The 21,820-nt window shown below is 44.7% G+C and overlaps 1 protein-coding gene across 3 annotated transcripts in view; it reads left to right on the top strand.

Annotated features, from left to right (window-relative positions):
* Positions 1–21,820, top strand: part of NKD1 (NKD inhibitor of WNT signaling pathway 1) — a 127,084-nt gene that overhangs the window by 69,527 nt on the left and 35,737 nt on the right. For all 3 annotated transcript variants that reach the window (XM_082232960.1, XM_082232959.1, XM_082232958.1), the window contains one exon: positions 4,231–4,288. In XM_082232960.1, the coding sequence (XP_082089086.1) occupies positions 4,231–4,288 (58 nt within the window). The remainder of the gene's footprint in view (positions 1–4,230; positions 4,289–21,820) is intronic.

Below are 21,820 nucleotides of genomic sequence, written 5' to 3'. Positions count from 1 at the left end.
ATATCTTTTGGTCTAGACTTGTAAGCTTGCTCCCGGATCCTGCATCCTGCTTTGCCCTTTGCCCTTGATTCCTGGCACTAATTGTCTGACACCATCCCTGTCTCGTCTCAGATTGTTGCCTCTGGCTCAGCTCTGCTGTAACATTTGTCCCAGTAATGCACGCTTGTTGTAACTAGAAAAAGGGGGTTCACAACTTGTCAAAAAACCTGTGATCTCCTTTCAATATCTCCTGGTGGAATGATTCATTCCACCCAAGGGCTGTAGCTAATGGGTAGAGCATCTGCTTTGCATGAAAAATGTCCCAGAATGCCCTGGGGTCTCCAGCTAGAGTTGAGAGAAAACCCTGTCAGAAATGCTGGAGAGATGCTGGGAGTTGGTGTAAACAATTGAGCTAAGCGGACTATCTAGGTACAAGGTAGCCTACTATGCAATTATTTACGTAGTTTCTATCCCACTTGCCTTCCGTGAAACTCATGATACCCTGATCAGACATTGACCCAGACCCATTGCTGCAACTTTCACATTTAGAAGTTATAAAAGAGGGCTTCAAACGTTTGTGGCAGGTGTTTCGAGGCAGTCAGGGCAAAACAGATAAGGCTGCACCTCCACTGCCCCCCATCTCCTCCTTCACCCCCTGCTGCCACCCCACCACCACATAAGGCAGTCCAGGGAAGCCCCGGCACACTGAAGGGGGTGGGGGGTGGGCAGTGGAGGAGAAGGAAGAGGTAGGTCACAAGTGTGGGAGGTGGTAAGAAGTATAATCCTGCCCCCCATCTACTGCCCCTCCCAGCTGATATTCAGAGAACATGTCAGCGGGACATGTGGGCCAGTGGCTCTCCAAAGCTTCAGACCAGATGTCTTTCCCAGCCCTACCCTGGGGATGCCAGGGATTAAACCTGGGACTTTCTGCATGCAAAGCTAATACTCTGGCCCTGAGCTGCGGCCCTTCCTCAATGGTGTCTTGTCTGTAAAAAAAACAAAACAAAACACCATAGTAGTGAAATCTGGAATTCAAGCGTGGCTGTTTAGCTCCTTTCAAGCTTATGTGGCAGTATAGCTTTTGTCTTCTCCATCCTTTTCGTCTCAGCTTTCTCTCCCACCGGCTCAGGGCAGCTGCCTTGCATATTTCTGAACGTAGGAGGGGAGGGGTAGGAGAGGGGGGAAATACTCTATGTCTTTTCAAGTTATTGATGTTCCTATTTCATGCTGGGATCACTCTTGGTCTGGATGGGTCGAACAAGCTGATGATGTCAAGATTTTTGTGTGTGGAGGGGGGTTATATTCCCTCCTTCTCTACTCCCCCCCCCACTCCCTGTGCAGCTTCCTGTCCCATTGAAATCCTGAGCTGCTCTGGAAAGGAGGGTGTTGACATACCTGGGCTTGCAGATTGGGGACAGGAACTCCAGGAGTGGGAGAAAGGGAGGGCGGATATTGCTGCCTGTGGAATGCAAAGCCATCTGTTCAACTAGCACCCTCTGCTGACAGATTTATGGAGCAACGTTATCCTGCTCCATGGAGGTTGCACACCTGTGTTTCGTTGCAAGGGAGGGGGGAACCAGGGCTAAACAGCATTTGCAAAGGGCTTGTCCCCTTAGAGGGGCAAAGGGAACAGGATATATCCTTGCAGCCTACCAACAGTATGATGTGAGAATAGATCACACCTGCCGGGTCTGACCAAGATTAGAACTAACGTGTGCTGCACATTGTGGCCAGTCACTTAATGCTGCCAAGAGAAGCCTGGATAAGGAGTTGTGTTATCCTCTCAAGTTCTACTGTTGCTCTACCCACCCAGTCTCCACTTCATCTGTTTCCCCACCCCACTCCTGGTCTGGCAAATCTGCAAATGCTACTAGTCTTCACTTGGGCAATAGCCAAATATTGACCTTCTCTGTGTGACTCTCCAGGTGTGATTCCTTCCAGGCAGGTACCTGTACTACCCAGTTGTTTTAGACTCCAGTCTCGCTGGCCTGCCTTCCATTCCTTGGCCAGGCCTCTTGCCACTAGCATTTCAGCTCTGGCTCCATTCCACTAGGGCTCTTTGATCAATGCCAGCACTGTTTGCTTCTGGCTGCGTCCAGTGTATGTAGGCAGAACATCTCTCTCTTGCCCTCTTACTGCTCCCCCTCTTCTGCTAGCTTGCTTTAAAGAGGTGGGGCGACCTGGAAACCTGCCCCAATCCTCTCGGTCCCTTCCGTCCTCCCAGCTCAGTGGAGAGAGGGCCCTGATTCCTGTTTTTGATTATCTTATGTGAAAAATCACATTGAGACGGTGGTTTAGTTGGCAATTAATAAATCAAGGGTAATAATCATAATATAGTCTTCTTTTTAAAAGGCTGAGGACAGGTGGGTTGTACAGAAATTACTTCGTTGTTTATTTCAGAATGTTGCAGAATAGTGTTGTGGGTGGCAGCTTCCTAGTGTTGCCTAGGGGCCCTGATTCAGGGAAATTTAAGTTTGGCAGTGTAACCTAATACATGTCTATTTGGAAGTAAATCAGCGAGTTCACAGGGGCTTATCATTCCCAGGCGAATATCACTGCAGCCTAAGCCCCATTAGTTTTGATGGAACCTTAGTGCAACTTGTTTCCCTCTGGATCCGGGCCTTGGTGCATCTTCATAAAGAGGGTGCCGGGTTAATTTATCAATGGCAGCATATGGGCCCGTGCAGCTTCCTCCTCCATTAATAAATAAACATTTCCTCCTTATGGTTCTTAGCATAATAGTAGCATATATTGTCTGGCTGCCCGCACAGCCCTATTAAATAAATGTCTGTCTATCAGAGATAATGCATGCCATAATCAGACTGGCATGAAGGAGCAAATTTAATTGACAGCTGATGACTTCTAGCTGTCTAGCTGTGTCACTGAAATTTACAAAGGCTGCCACGGTCTTTTTAGGGGGGAGGGTATTCAGTTAGTGGGCCACTAATATACATGCATTGCTGCTCTTGCAAAGTCAGTCAAACCACTGCTTGGAAGTTGTGGTTATAAAAAAGCATCTGAGGATGGGGGGTGGGTGGGGGGGTGGAAATAAATAAATACGAAAAGTCTGAATTGTCAATAATTATGAGCTTGCTACCTACGTGAACTTAAAGCAATGCAAAAAGTGATAAGTAAGAGCTCTATGGTTTTGTTTTTTAAAAAAGTACATAAAACCATGTGATGGTTAAAAACATATTACTTATATTGACATATTAGTTGTATGGAGAAGTGCAGATGGGCTGTTTGCATTATTATTACTATTTCGAATGGAGTCTTATAATAGTATACTATAAACAGTGGTTTTAATTAGCATGGTTCTTCATGCTGGGTGTGTTCGTAGAAATTCAGAGTGTGAAGTAATGAGACCACATCTGCACTATGCATTTAAAGCTGTATCTTACCACTTTAAACAGTTAATTGCTTTCCCCAAATCATGGGAAGTGCAGTTTGATAAGTGTGGTTTAACAATAAATCTTCCCAGGATTGGGCCAGATCCGACCCCCGGGCCTTATTTTGCCTCCCCATGTGCTAGAATGCTTGGCTTTGGAGAGGGAATTCCACAACCTTGTGTGTGTGGCGTTGTCATTTTAAACCATGTGTTTGGTTTTATAAATGCATTTTTAAAAACTGTTATTATACATGGAGCTGTTTTATATATGTTTTTATTGTAAATTGCTTTGGGGTGCCTTATTGAAAGTGATTCATAAATGAAATTATAATTGCTATTAATAATAACAGTTGCACAAAAGATGCCATGTTTGTTATAGGCCTTTAGGATGACATCTATGCAAGTCAGTCAAGGGCCTGGAATGACATGGCTGACATCTGGTGTTTATGGGTAACATGCATTATCTGGGGTCACATCTGTTCCATACATCTAAAGCATATTTGAAGCATCCTGCTACCCCCCTCCAAAGGATCCTAGGAACTGTAGTTTACTTCTCACAGAACTACAATTCCCAGCACCCTTAACAAACTACAGTTCCCAGGATTGTCTGGAGGGAAGCCATGTGCTTTAAATGTATGGTGCAGTTTTGACTGGACTCAGGACCAGTTGGTGAACTGCAGAGCAGTTTCCAGGATTGTACTGAGCTGGATGTGTGCTCCATCTGCTCAGATGCAATTTTGGCACGTATTTCCAGATTAATGTAATCTAGAAAAATTGTTGTGCAACTTAAGAGAATAGCCGTCTTGCATATTCGTACACCTGCTAATAGCTCCCCTTTGTTGTTTTGTTTACTTTTTTTACAGGATGCAGCTGGTGAAGTTTACAGGGAGGCAATTGAAAATGAACACTTTCACCTGGAAGGTACCTTTTTTAAATATATAAATTACTATGATTACATTTTAAGAAAAAGCAAAGGAGACTTATTCTGTGCATGTTCAAGAGATGTGTGTATAGGCATGTATCTGTAAAGGCAGGTGGGTAAACAAAACATCCTCCTGAAGTTTCCTTGGTCAGCCAGTGAAAGGTTTGTGTGGCCTTAATTGCACAGAGTCCCTTCAAGAGTCTGAGGCCTGGAGTTTTTGCTTCTTGTAAGAACCACTGGTATATGTCTGATCAAAGATGTAGGTCACATCTGCTACCATAAGTCTAAAACACTATTATAAAACTTTAATGGTCGTGGCTTCTCCCAAAGAATTCTGGGAGCTGTAGTCTATTAAGGGCATTGAGAGTTGTTAGGAGGCCCCAATTTGCCTCTCAGAGCAACAACCCTAAGAGTGATATAACATAAGGTTGCCAGACGTCCCCGTTTCCCAGGGACAGTCCCCGGATTTACAAACCAGTCCCCATACAAAATCCATTTTGTATCCATCCAAGTTGAAAAGTGTCCCTGGATTCGTTGAAAAAAATCTGGTAACCTTAATTTAACAGCCAGTCCCTTTTGTCAGGGAACTCTGGAAACTGGAGCTCTGTGAGCAGAATAAGAGTGTCCTACCAACTCTCAGCAACCTTAGCAGACTACAGTTCCCAGGGTCCTTTGGAGGAATGCCATGACTATTAAAATGGTATCATAGTGCTTTAAATATATGGTGCAGATGTGTCTATAGTCAACAGTAAGAACAAATTGTAACAACAACAAAAATGTTGCTGAGTATCTTCCTCAGAAGGATTTTTCCAGGTCAAGGTTCCTGCAGTCATTTTATCCTATCAGGGAATTTTTCTATTTTCTCCCCTATTTTGTAAAACAAGCAAACAAAAAACAAAAACAAAAAACCACACCCTAAAGAGAAACATCCCAGTGTACATTTCGTGGTGGTTGAGCATGCAGATGGTTTGACACATTTTTTGGCAGGGTTTCTTTCTTTCTTTCTTTCTTTCTTTCTTTCTTTCTTTCTTTCTTTCTTTCTTTCTTTCTTTTCTTTGGTTTTTAAAACATGTTGTGGGGGTTTTTTTTGGTTTTTTGCACTTCCTGCAATCCTAAAGCTTCTCCCGAACGTTTGGGCTAAAAAGCTGTCAGCACTCGGCACCTGAGGGGTGATTACAAGCAGAAAGAAGCCTGTTAAAAGGGGTATGTGGAACAACATTGCGGTGCAAATTTCCATGCACCTTTATGGTATGAAACACCAGCCTTGAATATCTAAATCACTGTATGGCCTTGGGCAGTGGCATTATAGAAGGCACAGTGAAAAAGCCCCCTTAAGTCTAACGTAATACGCAACACCCAGTATCATCAAACTAGGTTGCCAGCAATCTTCTCTGTAGGCAGTGGAACACCTGTTCTTGGTATTGCTTATGTACAAGAAGTCTGATGGACATTGTTGAAAGCTGTGGCCTTTTCATGCAGAGAAGTGTTTTCCCTCGCTGGATTCCCTTGCAGTTGCAAGGCAAGTAGATGGTTCCTTTCTTGTGGCTTCCTTGTTCTTTCTGTTTGAATTGGTTCCTCTATGAAGTAGTGCTTTGATGTTCCACAAGCCCACCCACAGTTATTCCAGCAAGGAATAATCTACCAGCATCACTCCCACAAGAGGTAAGGGTTACCAACTTGGATGGCATTTGAAGAGAATTAGACAAATTCACGGAAGATAAGGCTAGCTCTACCTGCACTGTTGGAGGCAGAAATGCTTCTGAATACCGGTTGATGGAAGCCACAGAAGGAGAGGGTGCTCTTGTCCTTAGGTTGTGCTTGCAGGCTTCCATAGGCAACTGGTTGGCTGCTGGGAGAACAAGATGCTGGACTAGATGGGTCATTGGCCTGATCCAGCTGGCTCTTCTTATGTGCTTATGGCTGGTGGGAGGTTACAACATTTGGGTCTTTTTTGTTTGGAGAAGAGGTGATGGAGGGGTATAAAACTGTGCAGGGGTGTGGAGGAACTGGAAAAGAGGAAAGTTCCCCCCTAATCTCTCATAACGCTGGAACTTACGGGCTTTCAATGAAGCTGAATATTGGAAGATTCAGGACAGACAAAAGGAAGTTGAATTGTGGAGTTTGCTGCCACAAGCTGTAGTGATGGCCAACAACTTGGATGGCTTTAAAAGAGGATTGACCTACCTGTGCATCTCTCCCAGCGCTCTATTCAACAACGCCTATTCTGTTCCTTCTGGGACTCAGATTTCAGCTTCCTGCAGCTAGTGTCTAGTCCCGTATCAAGGATGAGCTTTACTCACAGCCCCCCAGGTCCATACTTTCCTTCTCTTCACTTTCCTTCTCTTGTGAACCAATGGTCTGTGATGCTTTCCTGGTAGCACTGTGGCACATGTCAGTAGAATAGTACCGTGTAGCCTTTTGTTGGTCTGGTGTCACTGATCTGTGGCAAAGCCCATACACTCATACTAAAAAAATAGCAGTTGATTGAATTTGCAGCTTTGGGAACCTTCATAGCATTGATTGTACCGAAGTTGGGACCAAAAGGCAAAGCAATAAACAGGGAAATAATTGAATCCCTTGCTTTTGTTTCCACATTGTCAGTGTCATTACCACCCCTCCCTTCACCCCTTTGTTATTAACAAGGCATCTGAGCAGCAAAGATGAAAAGAGCCGTCTGATCCGGTCCAAAAAAGAAGCTGGATTTGACTTCTGGGTTGTTATGTAAAGCTTGATCAAATCCTTTTCTTCTTAACAGACTTAACTGGTCAACAGCAAAAGGCTCTGGATTCTTGGATTAAGATAGTATTTGGTAAGAGGACTGGTGCATTAGTGCTTTTCTTTTGAACTGTGGAAAGAACAAAGTAAACATCAAAAGCCTTAAGCCACAAGAGCGGGTTGTTGACTCAGTGTTGATGCTTGACAAGAGGCTAGGACACAACTGGAGCGCTTCTGTTTACCAAGCGGCAGGCAGGCAGGCAGAAACTGTTGACCAATGTTGCCCATTTCAGCCTGTGCCTGTCTTTGATTTATTGGCTTCCCAAGTCCCTCTAAATCTGGGACAAATGAATTTTTCACACAGGGCATGCTGAAGTTAAGCAAAAAATAAAAATAAATAAAAACCAGAGATTAATATTGGCCACTGGTGGATACGTTGACCATCTTGCTCTTCTTCAAAAGTAAATAAATCTCTCTTGGCAGCTGCTCAGAATGGGAAGCTGTAAATGCAAAGGACATTTCAGCTGGTGTGGCAGCTTATACATGCTGAAATCCTCCTGTGCACAGTGACTCAGTCTCTGCAGCCTGTAGCCTGAGAACAGCCCGAGACTTGCACCAAGATGGAACCCCTTCCTGGCACCTGGAAGTGACATAATCCATGGGTGGCTGTGGGATCTCCTGGGAAATGGGAAGATGGCCTGAGATGGCCAGATGCAGGAGTAGAAAGCCAGGAGGAAGTAGCCAGAGAGGAACAGGATGAAACGGGATACAGAGGTCAGTTGTGAAGGGGAGCAGTAGGAAGGCAGGAGAGAGGGACAAAGCGAGAGAGAAATGGAAAAGCCTGGGAAAGGAGTGCTCTCGATTAATAGATAGGGATAGAGGGAGCTGCCTTATACTGAACCATTGGTTCATCTAGATCAGTACTGTCTGCACCAGCCGTTCCCAACCTTGGGTCCTCAGATGTTGTTGGGCTACAACTCCCATCATCCCTAGCTAGCAGGAGCAGTGGCCAGGGATGATGGGAGTTGTAGTCCAACAACATATGGAGACCCAAGGTTGAGAAAGGCTGATCTACACAGACTAGCAGCAGCCCTGCAGGGCTTATAAAAATCATTCTATCCAAGTCAGCTTTTCAGCAAATTGTCTCATTGAGCAGCCGGTCAGATCCCTGTGCCTCGCCTCTTCTGGGCTCTCATCACCAGCCTATTGGCAGGAGCCCTGAAATCCTTTCCCTGCTTCCAACAGGGTCACATCCCCTCACCTGCAGCCTCTCGTAGGCTTACCCAGATCCGTACATATGCATAATGCATTGTGCGTATGTGCCCTCTGATGCATATCCTCATGTTGCTGTATGTGCGGGCACTTTCCTCTGCGGGCATCTGTTTTTGGAAGTCGCACAGAGCAACTTCACGGAAGCAAGTTCTGTGGAATGTCCTCCCTCCCTTTCTTTCTCACACGTTGCCTTGGCCTCTGGCTGGAATCCCCCTTCATCCTGGACCTGCCAGCCTCCTGTGGAACCCCAAACTTGGCAAATGCAGCCCACAGAGATTGGGCTTGAGGCCAGATGAGTTCAAGCCAGATTTCCAGAGGCCATTGATTGGGGGGTGGGGACTGCAGGGAGCCAGATGAAAAAGCAGAGACTGCTTTGTTGGGCATGTGGGCCTGAGGTTCCCCTAAACCCAAGTGATGTTTTATACATGCCAAAAGGACCCAAGTGCCACCTGAGCTGGAAACTGATAAGCTGGCAAATGGGAAAGGTACCATGAAACAACGGGTTGGCCAGGAGTGGACTGCTGCTGCTGCTGCTGCTGGAGCTACAGCTGGGTGCCAAGTTGAAACTGTTTAGCTTGGCTAGCAGGATGAAAATCGCCAAAGAAACACGAGACTGGTAGGGCTTAGCAGACGGCTTCCTGCGGTTGTATAACGATCCAGGAAATTGTAAGAAGCAGGTTGGTTGTTCACCAGCAGATGAGAGGAATGTCTTGTGTTGTCATGCGCTCTACGCAATTGGACAAACTGTCTGAATTGGTAAAGAAGGCTGCCTATTGCTGAATGTGTCGAGCCGAGATAGAGAGAGACTAACTCTGCCCAAGGTCAACCACAGCGGGTGAACAGTGACTACAGCAAGGGCTCAAGACAGTGAAGTGTTTTGAACCCAGCCTCTTTGGAAACAAGGCGAATGTCAGTGGTTTAATTCATTCTGCTTGAGGAACAAAGATCCCCTTTCTCCTTTTAATTGCCCAGTAATGATTATTACTTGATCCTCCGCCCAGTGCACCCTGTGGCATTTAGAAGGGTCTTGTTTATAACTGATATTGTGCAAAGTGAATCAAAATTCTAGCCTGCGCTGTTGAAAACGGTACCCATTTTTGAGTCATGGTCAAGAAAGTGTGGTTTTTGTTATGAACGGTTTATAACAAAGTTGCTATGGTTTTGGTTATGGATGTCTTCTCTCTCCTGCTGCCCTTTCTCCCAGAACATCGTGCTATCCCAACAGAGTTTAAGCCAGAATTGGGGACTAAAACACCCATAAAAAAGGACCCCTGACAGTTAAGTCCAGTTGCAGATGACTCTGGGGTTGCGGTGCTCATCTCGCTTTACAGGCCGAGGGAGCCAGCGTTTGTCCGCAGACAGTTTTTTCTGGGTCATGTGGCCTGGCCAGCATGACTAAGCCGCTTCTGGCACAACGGAACACCGAAACCAGAGCAGCGCAAGGAAACACCCATTTACCTTCCCGCCAGAGTGGTACCTATTTATGTTCTTGCACTTTTGGGGGGCGTGCTTTCGAACTGCTAGGTTGGCAGGAACTGGGACTGAGCAACAGCAGCTCACACCGTCGCGGGGATTCGAAACACCGACCTTCTGATCGGCAAGCCCAAGAGGCTTAGTGGTTTAGACCACAGCGCCACCTACCATCCATACTCCCTGATAAACGACTGGGTGTTGGGAGGACCACAGAATCCCCACAAAAGATCCTCCCACCCACCCCTTCTCTCAAACCCCTACAAAGAAAGAGAACAGGGGGGAAAGAGGGGAGCAATAATGAAAAAATGGAAAGTATGTCAGTTGGGGCCATAGCTCAGAGGTGGAGCACATGCATTGCGTGCCAGAGCTCCTGGGTTCAATCCCTGGTGTTGCCAGGTAGGGATGAGAAAAGACAGCTGCCCGAAACCACAGAAAGCAGCTGCCAGTCAGTGTCAACAGTGCTGAGATGCACCCGTGGTCTGACTCAGTGTAAGGCAGATTCCTCTGTTCCTAGCTGTTCATTTAGTAAGCGAAATCCGAACTCGAGTTCACATGGAGAGTTGTGTGGTAGCATAGAATGCTTCAGGGACTCCAGACGTTGGCTTGGTTGATCCTTCTTGCTTTGCCAAAAAAAACTTCATGAGCTTTTCATCTTGCATTGTTTAATATGGAAGGTTCTCAAGGACTGAACACAATATTAGTAAGAATAATAACAACAGAAAGTAAGTAAGTAAGTAAGTGAGGTGGATGGTGACTGGGGAGAGTGCAATCTCTGTTGCGGCATCCTTTTTATGGAATGCTATCCCCAGGAAGACTCACAGTTCACAATGGATATTGGCCAGGGATGTTGATCTTAATCATGTTGCCCTGGATAAACTGACTGCACGCTGGAATGTAGGGATGTCTGAGAAATTCGATTCGGTTCACATTTAAAAGCAAACCTACCTAATTCGTCCTTTCTGAAGCAACACAACCAAACAACAACACAACACAAACACAACCACCCATTCACATTTCCCCAGCTTTTGCAGTGCAGTTCTCCAGCCAAGTAACTTGTCCAGTAATGCATATGCTATGGTGAAGTGTACATTGAAATGCATGAATTAGTGATGATGACTTACAAATGCGCTTTATATTTTAAGGGGAAATTGCTTTGTGAAAGATGCGTATATTGAGAGAAATCTGCACTAAAATGCTGATGAGGATTGTTTCTTAAGAATATATATACGTATATCGCAAACTGATGTGGAAATGGGGGCTGAACTTGAAGTAGGAACAATGAGAAACTGGGAGAAGCCAAAATGGGTTGCTGAATCTTTTGATATGGAATGCACCCAATAAGCCTGTTGTTCTGCATTGTGATGGAAAGACAAGCAGCAGTAGACAGGCTGTCCTTCTGGGAAGGCATGGCTAATGTTTTTCATGGTGGAACCTCTTGTAGCCTCCTGAGAAACTTCAAGTTTCCTCGAAAAATGTCCAAAAACCATGGTTCTGATTCCACAGCCTTTCAGCTCCATAGAGCACAATAGGATGCCCCTTGATTCCGAATGCCCTATCTTCACAAAGGTGCAGTTATCGACCCCACAACCCACTGCTTTTTCTTTGAAAGTTCAGGGGCAATGGCACTGTATGTCTGAGCCAAGCCGCGCCCCCCCCCCCCCAGTGTTGTGTGTAGAACTAACAGTCCCTCTCTTCTCTCTTCTGGCTCGAAAGCAAGTATCCCAGTTAGGGAGAATCACCCGAGGAAATGGAATTTCCAAGCTATCTTTTCATAAAGTTTGTTAAATTCTGGAAGCCCCTTGGGGAGGGGTGGGGGCGGGGAGATGGATGGACGAATGTTTTCAGACACAACAACCCCATTGTCTTGGCAAATCAAACACCCAAGCACAGACATTGGCAGCAGCAATTGCAGGAGGAAGCGAAGGGAGAGAGAGAAAAATGGGGGGAGGACCTTGCTTTGGTCAGCTTGCTGTCCCAGATTGAAAGTGTGAGAGCAGCCAGGGGCCTATTGTGTGCTTTCGGCTCGACTTCTGCTTGGAATAGCCGCAGAAACCCAAAGTTTTTGCTCCACAGGCAGAACAAGTGGCCTTTGTTACCTAGACAGATTACAGCCTTCCCCCCCACCCTCTCCTAAAGTCTGCTCTTCATAAAAGCCCAGCATGAACAGTGGAATTTCTGACTTGCCTCAGATTCTGAGGCGACTTTTATAGTTTTCAAGTAGCTTCGGGGTTATATTTTAAAAGTTGAATTTCATCACATGTTTTAAGTTTGCTGAGGAGGAGGGGGGAAAGATGTATTTTTAGTGGGGGGAGGCAAGTTTTTGCTTCTCTTCACATTCCCCCCCTCGCTTTAACAGATGTTTCATCTCAATCATATCCAGACCTCAAAGCATGAACACCAGTCAACTCTTTTTCCCCCTCTCCTGTGGAAGGAAAAGAGAAAAATGTCATTTATTTGGAGGAGAGTCAGTCTCCCCTTCACAGTGGGTTTTTTTTTCATTTCATTTTATGGAACCACAATTAGTATGTGAGTTAAAAGCAAATAATAATAATAATAAAAACCATGAAGGCTGCTGAAAATTAACCTGGAGCAGCACCTCTCCCGTATAGATGACCTGGAGACCAGCTGTTCATTTTACGTGGAAACTTTTCCTTCCCACTCCATCCTGCTTTGGAAAAAATAATATATATATATATTTAAGGTCTGCAAGTGTTCAGGTTTTTCTTGTTCTGTAAGTCAGATCTTGGAATGCAGCTAGTCCCATAGCCAATGAAAAGGTCTTAGTGTACCCACAGTACATATCATTGCACTAAGAAAGGTTTTATATCTATATCTAATCCATATCTATCAGTCTATACATGTGTATATACATGTAGACTGAATGATGCTTTTAATTTCTACAAGTTGAAGACACATTGCTAATGGAGGACTTTCATGAATTTCCATTATATGTGTTGGGAACCTTTCTTAAAACCAAGGGCCACATTCCATTCCAGCAAATGTTCCGGGGGCCGCGTACCAATGATGGGTGGGGCCAGAAGCAAGGATGGGCGGGGCTGCTAATGTAAATTTTACCTTTGTACAGTAGTTTCTACATATGCTCTCACGCACCTCTCTGTCCTTCATCCAGACAAGCAAGAGGCATGGGCACATTCTATTCTTTGCTTTTGATGTTTCAGTCATTCGATAGCAAAGGTGCCTTTTGTCTAGACAGCTTGGGGTGCTAGAGGAATGGGCTCTGGCCCTGAGGTGAAGGATATAATCTAGCCAAAGTAGTTCCACATAAATCAGTGGGAGAAAGTGGCACCTCTAGAGACTTGGAAGACTTGGGTCATAGGCCCAGAGACATGAACGTGCACATACTAACTTAAGTGCAAAGATGTAAATTTAGAATTTTAAATCAAGCCTGCCAATTTTGCATCCTGAGAAATTCCTCGGTTAGTTTGCAGGACACCTTATATCAGTTTATCTTTAATTAAACTATCCCCAATTAAATTCCCATCAGATTCTGCTCCAAACCAGTTAAGTGTATTATTTATTTTATTTGTTACAATCAGTCCTCCTTCCCAGGGAACTGTAGCTCTGTGAGGGGACTAGGGGCCTCCTAACAATTCTCAGAATCCTTAGGAAACTACAGCTCTGGGGCAAACCCATAACTGTTTAAAGAGATGTCACAGGCCACATTCACACCATGCATTTACAGTGCTATGTGGAGGCAGAGCCAACAACAAGCAGAGCCATCTCATTCTAGTTTTGTCACATCTTCCTCCTTGCTGAGTTCTGTAAGGACAAGGAAGTTGATGGGCCCTCTGGACTGGCGGTGAAAAAGAAGGCAGGCTGGATACTGCCCCACTTACCCTAACAGATCAACCTCTTCTGTTCTGGGAGTCACCAGCCTCCCTCATGCACTGGGTACCCAAAGGCAGTTACAGGTAGCTAGCTACATGTAGCAATGGGGGTATGCTTTCACAGTGCTCCAACTCAAAGTCACCATGGGGCTTTGTGGTAGGGTAAAAACATCAGCTTCCCCTGCCCTTCCACTTGGTATACCCAAATCCAGGAGATGGGTAGGTGAGCTGGAGGGCAGGTGACAACACTGAGCTGTGCTGGGAATTTGTGCCCTTGGTAGCTGCCCAAGGATGCTGGTGTCTGCCAGCAGCCCTGTGAGTCCCTTGGTTTTATACAATGGATTAAAAAATGTTCCTAAACCTGCCCGTGACAGCAGGAGCATCAGTTGCATGCTTGGTTCATAGCACGCCAAAGAACGTTCAAGATCGGTCTCTGCAGCGTTCTGTCTTTGCGATGAGCTGCGTGAGGGTCATAGTGACAGCTTTCCCCATGGGAAGCAATTTTGATGAAAAGGTTGATATGCTTATTCTATCGTCCTGGTAAGCTTCAGAACTCTTGTTATCATTGCCAATGTGGCAGAAACCCAGTTTTCTCCTTGAACATCTAAGTTAGACAAGAGACTGGTCGGAAATCAAAGCCTGCATTATTAATGGCATTACCTACGCGCACAGCCTTCATTTAAATAGTGTTGCGTAGGCTTTTCCTTAAGACTTTAAAAGTAAAATAAAACAAAACCCTAAAGGGACCACACCAAAAAAAAAAAAAGACGAAATGGAAAAGCAAAAGAGAGAGAGACTGTGGAAACATAAATATGTAAAATTTGGGTTGTGCAAGAGGAGTGCTGTGTTGCTGCATCTGTAAATTGCAGTTGCCAACCAAAATAACCAACCTTGGAAGCAAGAGAGAAATTTGGTGTGTATTATTCTGGGTGGGTCTATCTAGAATTTGCCTTCCCTCCCCTGCCTCTTGCCCCCTTGGTTCAGAGTAGGGCTATTAACCAGAGTAGTGCTATTAAGGAATTTCGGTGGGTGAAGCAGAACATCTGCTCCGCACGCAGAAAGTTGGCTATGATAAAAACAGGATGCTGGACTAGATGACCCACTGGCCTGATCCAGCAAGCCCTTATGTTTGTACGTGAGTTGAAATCCAAAAAAATCTGGAGCAGGGATAACCATCATGGCATTTTCCACATGTGGTTGGGCCCCCAACTCCCGTCAACCTCAGCCAAAATGGCCAATGGTGGTGGGAGATGTGGTTCAACAGCATCTGGAGGGCACCACATTGGAAGGCTGTAGTTTAGGCATAGAGCATCTTCCTTGCATTCAGAAGATTCCAAGTACTTTTTCCAGGTAGTGTTGGAGAGCTGCTGCCAGTAATCATAGACAATACTCAGCTTGATGGAGTGATTCTACTAGAAGGCAGTTATTCCTATGCTGTTGCTATTGTTTTCAGTTCTTACCCACCTTTCACCATAAGGGCGGGTTACAGCAACTTAAAAAAAACACCCCACATTAAAAACAGTTCAGAACAAACTGTAGCTACAAGAAAAAGGTGGACCCTTAAATACATGTGTCTCCGTTGTCAAAAGCCCAGGTAAAAAAGGAAGTTGTACAATTTGGCCCAGCAAGGCAAGCACAGATGGATGTGTGACAGTTCCCTATTTTTGCCATCCCGGTAAGTCACAAGTTTAGCCTCTGCTAGACCATCATTCATAGCTGGAGGAAGATTTTCCAGCAGGGTAGCTGTGTTAAGTCTCCTTGCAGTAAAAGTGAGTCCTGTGGCACCTTAAAGATTAACAGACTTATTACGGCATGAAGCCTTTGTAAGTGTGATCCTGAAGTGTAAATACACATAGTTGGGGTGGGATTCTGTAGTCCACAAAAGCTTGTGAATAACTATGTTCAATACTGTTCGTGCCTGCAAACCTTCATTCTATCCATGCACATCCAAAACTTCCTGATGAGATCCTACAACATTCTGTCCATTGCAAAAGAGTGCCCCCCCCCCAGTTAACAATAATGTAATAACATTGAGAAAGCGTATCAGGAAAAAAGGAAATAAAGCAGAATGATGCATGGACGGTCCAGTATAAATGCCCCACTAATGCACTATCAGATGATAGATGGATAGATAGATAGATAGATAGATAGATAGATAGATAGATAGATAGATAGATAGATAGATAGTTTGGCCCCCCACAAGGTCTGAGGGACAGTGGACCAGCCCCCTGCTGATCCCTGTTGCTAACCCCTGTTGTAAAGCCACAAATTGGAGGAGCTTGGTACAGACTCCTAGGGGAAGGGGGGAAGCACTGTCCCTATACTGTCCCTATATGATTGAAAAAAAAATAGTTTTATATACTTCTCTTTGTTTCTGACAAGAAGAAGAAATAGCCATATTTACATTCCTTGTCACTGAATTCCCTGAGGCCAGTAATAATTATAACTGAAACACCTCAGTGCAGTTATGCTGGTATGGTTGGCCCTAAATATTTGCACTGAAGAATCTGTATCAGTGCAACATTGGAAGTTTATGGTGTTGCAACTGGCCGTAAGAACAGGTGAGAATCTGTGGGCATACCTAGCATTAATTTGGAACCTTGCCTTTTAAAACAACCACCACCACGCTTTTGATACTTAGCAGTATAATATTTCATCATTAGTTCATTCTAGCCCAAACTTGCTAATTTTTGAGAGAAGGGGTGTGTGTATGCATGGAGAGGGAGGCGGGGGGGGGGTGTAGAGAAAGAAATCATTCTTCTTTGATCTCTGCAGAGATGGGAAAGGGCTGTTCTGTTGAGGCTTTTGGCTAACACAACAAACAGTGTTTAAAATTTAACTTTGCTTAATTAATTAGTAATTCTGTTTAATGCCGTCTGATCTTCATCCAAAAGGTATTCTGAAGCTTGAAAAAAAGTGAACATCAAAGTAGGTTGGGTGAAGATGGTCAAGTAAGGCATTTAATCTGGCAGTTGCTGTTGATGAAACATACCAGCCAGGCCACTAATTGGGAAGAGAAAGGACTGTCTGGTATAAATTCATCAAACAATTTAGTGTGAGGAATTGAAGTTTGGTGCCTGAGCTTGTACTGAAGTGATATAATTGCTAACTAATAGCAGTTTAGAACTGCCATATGTTTTGGCAGCGTCTGTCAAAAAAACATTTTTTAAAAAAGAAAGGAGAAAGTGTATCTCTCTCTCTCTCTCTCTCTCTCTCTCTCTCTCTCTGTGTGTGTGTGTGTGAGAGAGAGAGAGAGAGAGAGAGAGAGAGAGAGAGAGCAACAAATGAGATGTCCCTTACCAACAAACAGCCACTGCAAACAGAGATCAAGCCACTGGAATCTGTCTTCCAAAGTTATTGTAAATGCAAATACATTTTGGGCTCACTCCCCATGACACTGCCATGAGAACACTAAGCAGGTTGGTATCAGTTGACACCTACTCTGCAAAATTTTGTAGCCCTTGCCAATTGGAAGTGCCTAGTATTGCTGTTAAGATGGAGTTGTGTGTCCCACTGGGTTTTAGACACTCAGTGGTCTAAACCACAGTTGGCACACACACTGGCGGAGGAAGGGGGTGCTGGGGGTGCACTCCGCCCCGGGTGTCATCCCTGAGGGGGGTGACATCACTGCGCCACCACCTTGGTGCCCCCCTGGGATGCTTGCTGCGGGTGGTGGTGCCCCCGTTCTCGCTGCCCCACCCCCATGGGACACTCGCTCCACCCCCGGGTGCACAGCACATGCACCGCTCCTGGTGCCGGAGCAGCCAGCTCCTCCTCTGGGTACACAAAGCAGCAGCTGCAGAATGCTTGTGAGTACCAGATGTTCAGATTATGTCACACCTATTCCACACTGGCTACATTGGCCAGCTGTTATTCATTTATTTTCCCAATTCAAGATGCTGGCTTTGTTCTTTGATTCTCTAAACCAGGGGTCAGCAGACTTTTTCAGCAGGGGGCCGGTCCACTGGCCCTCAGACCTTGTGGGGGGCCAGACTATATTTTGGGGTAAAAAATGAACGAATTCCTGTGCCCCACAAATAACCCAGATATGCATTTTAAATAAAAGCACTCATTCTACTCATGTAAAAACACCAGGCAGGGCCCACAAATAACCCAGAGATGCATTTTAAATAAAAGGACACATTCTACTCATGTAAAAACATGCTGATTCCTGGACCGTCCGTGGGCTGGATTTAGAAGGCGATTGGGCCGGATATGGCCCCGGGTCTTAGTTTGCCCACCCATGCTCTAAACCTGTGGTACCCAACCTGTTACACTCCAGATGTTGTTTAACCCCCACCATCCCTGACCGTTGGTTATGCTGGCTGGGGCTGTTGGGAGTTGGAATCTAACAACATCTGTTGGGTGCCATAAGCCTACTCCTGCACGTAACGGTTATCTGAAGGGCCGTTTGCAACCTTGTGGGCCTACCTATTTGTGGTCCACTGCAGGGGCAGGGGGTGGGACTAAGTTCTATTCCAGAAGAGGCCAGAGGGGGCAGGTGTGTAGTCAAAACCTGGTTGGGGTCAAGATCCATTTGAGGAACTTTGAGTCAGAGTCCTGTTACACAGTACAGGTGGCTCAGAGTGAGGGGTGAGCTCTGAGGCTAAGGCCTGGTGGACAGAGATTGGCTCTTGGGGTTCAGCTGGTAGAATGCTCAGGTGGTAGAATGCTCAGGAGTATTGCAGCCCAGATTGTGCCCTTGAGGGCAAAAAGTTCCATCTGCCAAACTTGCAGTGGAAATAGTGTTGGTGGAGCAGGTAGCCCGACTTTAAGCCGCGAGCTATAAGTGCATAGTCTCCATCCATTGATTCCTTCTTACAAATGCCCCGTGTTTGTGTTACCTTGGGGAAAATGGGCTTGCCAAGGTAATGTTTAGTCCTGGGCAGAACAGAGCATTCACCATTTGTCTCTAACCTACACCAGGTCCGCTCATTTGGTTTTGCTAATGGAGGCTGATTTCTGTTTGGCTTGGGTGATTTCTACCTCCTTTTCCCGGTTTGGGGGGGGGTTAGCAGAAGATAAGCATCTTGGGGGAATATGTTTCAATCAGTGCAACCATGTGCTTAGCAGGGGGTGATGATACTTTTTCATTCATGTCTTAGAATTAAAACTTGAAAGTGAAATTTGAATTTGAAGATAATTGCCTGGTTACAGGACTCCTTTAATTTGAACTCTGAAAACTAGTTGTTTCTTATGATCAGGGCTGTACAGCTCACATGGAATTTGTCTACCTTATTTGTCCAGCTAGCCCAGAGGTTGCCGAAGAAACTATAATCCTGCATTCTGTTTTGTGCCGACATAATACCTAACCATGGTTCTTTCCTTAACCTATATTTGAGTACACGCAGCAGCTGCTGTAGGTGCTGTATGTGTGTGACTGTGCACACACATATTACACTGAACCCAAGAGTAACTCCAAAACATCAGAAAACACGGGCAGCATGGGTTGGGGGCAAGGCAGCCTTACGGGGGCCCAGCCAACACGCACGGGGGTCTGGAACATAACCCTCATGAGAATTGGTCGCTGCCTGTATTTTATTTAAAAACCTGTATCAGGGATGGGAAACTTGTAAAAAAAAATTGCTGCAAAAACAGAAGTTACTGGACTCCCATAATCCCTAAACATTCACCAGGCTGGCTGGAATTGATGGGAGTTCAAGTCCAACATCTGGAGGGCTTCAGGTTTCCCATCCCTGACCTGTATCGTGGTTCTGTGAACCAGGATGTGGCACAGTGTTTTGAAGTGGATTTGCAAACTATATACATGGATTAATCAAAGCTAAGATAGTGAGCAAAACATGGTCTGGAAGTTGCCTTGACAATTACGGTAGATCTTGCTAGTATCTCAGTGCTGGTGTCTCCTTATACAAGTGATCTAGGGACAGAGTTTATGTCAGCAAGCCAAACCATGGTTTAAGTGTGGAATGCTTTGGAATTTAACAAGGATCAAAGCAAGAAACCATGGTTGGCGCTGGCCATGTCAAATCCTTGGTCTGCTGAAGTTAATTGAGGTTCTCTTTTGCTTTCTATCTTGCCCTGAAAATTTTGATTTGAATTCTTTTCATTCCTGGCTCTTCAAATGCTTAATTAGTGATTGTGCCAATTCTCCAACTGAACGTTTTCTTTCCGATGGCACAAAATCAAGACCCTGCTGGTAAACCACAAATGAGTCTGTGTAATGCTACCTGACAACATTCTTTGTTTATCTAAATTAGTCTTTCTTTTTTTCTCTCTCTCCCCACCACCCTTACCGCAAATCTCTAAAGTTTGGAGAGAATAATAACTCTTGAACCCATAGAATGCTTCTTTCTTTCTTTTTTAGCTTGATTATATAAAAGATGATAGAATCACCCCACTGTTGCTTAATTCCAAAATCCAGGCCATTCAAGAAAAATCTGACTGTTCTTCTGGAAAACATGTCTGTTTCGACTTTGATGTGTCTCCAGGATAAAAGACTTCCAAGTTTGCTGGACAGCCACCAAGAAAGCCTTTATATCTCACTTTTTTTCTGTTCAAAATCGCCACCTGGGTAGTATCGGCAAAAGGCTTGTTCATGGTTGATCTTAAAAGCTATGATATAGCAGGAAATGATTTTCAAGGCATGTATGGATAAGCTTTTCAGGACTTTGTAGAGCGGAGTATTTATTATTCCTTTTCTCCCAGGCCTTTGGCTAATTAAACAATCCATGGCCTTTTAAACTGCGGGGGTGGAATTGTTTTTGTTTGTTGCTATGTTGTGTATTTTTGTGTTTTTATATTGTAAACTGCCTTGTGATCCTCAGCTGAAGGGCAGCATAGAATTATTATTATTATTATTATTATTATTATTATTATTATTATTATTATTATTTCATTGCTAAATGCATTAATCAGCAGTTATTTCAGTGTGGAGCATCTCATGGTGGATTAAGTGTGCACCCTGTTTGATCTAGTTACAGGGCATCATTGTGTCTGTGGTCTTGAGAATGCAAAAAGCAAAAAAAAAAGGTGGTTCATGCACATGAATATTTTGTTTGAGAGAATGGCAGTGGTTTGGTGCAAAGTGTCATGAGCCCTGAGAAAATGTCTTGGTAAGGCTGGTATGATGGGTAGGAAAAATGGGATGAGGTTATGGAAATGGATCTTGAAGAGTTCCCATGTTTTGAGAGTTGCTGGTTTGGATGCTGGGGAGGGGCCAAGTAAACTTTCAGGGGGAAGTCCTTCTCTTTGGATATCTCAAGAGTAGAGGAGGAGCCACCTGACGTGACTCCTACTCTTCCTCCTATCTTAAGATTGCTTCCCACCTCTAGGGAGGCGCCCATGGCAATATTGGACAGTGAGTTGACCAGCATGGGGACGCCTGCCTTGCTCTTCAAAAGGAGAGCTTGGGGGCATGTCAAGTGTTGGGAATAACATCTTATCTGCTTAGCCATGTTCCTCAGTGCTCTGATAGAACCACTGACTTGCATACCTTGTAACCTGATCTGTGTTTGGTCTGTACAGTGAAGTCTGAACTAAAGCCTTTGGCAATAATTGAGCTGAGAGTGTGAGTATCCACAACTGGGGGCCAGGGCACAAAAGGAATTAAAGTATCATGAGAATGCAGAAAGTGTGATGTAAAGAGTTTAAAATCTTACAAGAACGCATACTATTTCTTCATGAACATGTAGTTCATGGTGCATGGGTAGAAAGCACGGTGGGTTTTTGGAATTTTCAGATTGCCGAATATTCAGATTGAGGTTCAGAAGTGACAAGGCTGCAATATTCAAACTAACTATCGTTCTCTCCCTGCACCCACTTCCAAGCATTTTGTCAGAAATCCCCGTTGGCATGGAATTCTTAAAGAGCCGGTGGTATTATTGCCTGCCTTTATTGGTTAAACTCAGCAACAGCCTGAACACAGACTGCAGATTGACAGTAATGGATTCAGCACCCTTACACATATGCTTTTTGTTCTCTCTTGTTCTTTCTCACAAATAGATGTTATTAATTAACTGTCCTCGGCAAAAAGACATCTGTAAGTATACTTGTGCCAATTAGCTTTCTTTAATGCAGGAATAGTATTTCACAACGTTTGAAATGTAATAGTTTCCTCGCTTTGTTGTATTTCCAGTTTCAAATAGAAAAGGAACATTGTAGTGTGGCGTTCAAGGCACATATTTCCCAATTAATAGCAAAAAGTCGGAGAAAAGGGACACTGTGAAGAAACAAATGCAATGTTTTTCAAAGACGCACTAATAA

Source organism: Podarcis vaucheri (genome assembly GCF_965113315.1).
Source record: "Podarcis vaucheri genome assembly, chromosome: 7".
NCBI lineage: Eukaryota > Metazoa > Chordata > Lepidosauria > Squamata > Lacertidae > Podarcis > Podarcis vaucheri.
Note: the sequence above shows the minus strand (reverse complement) of the source record. Positions and strands in the feature narration are given on the sequence as shown.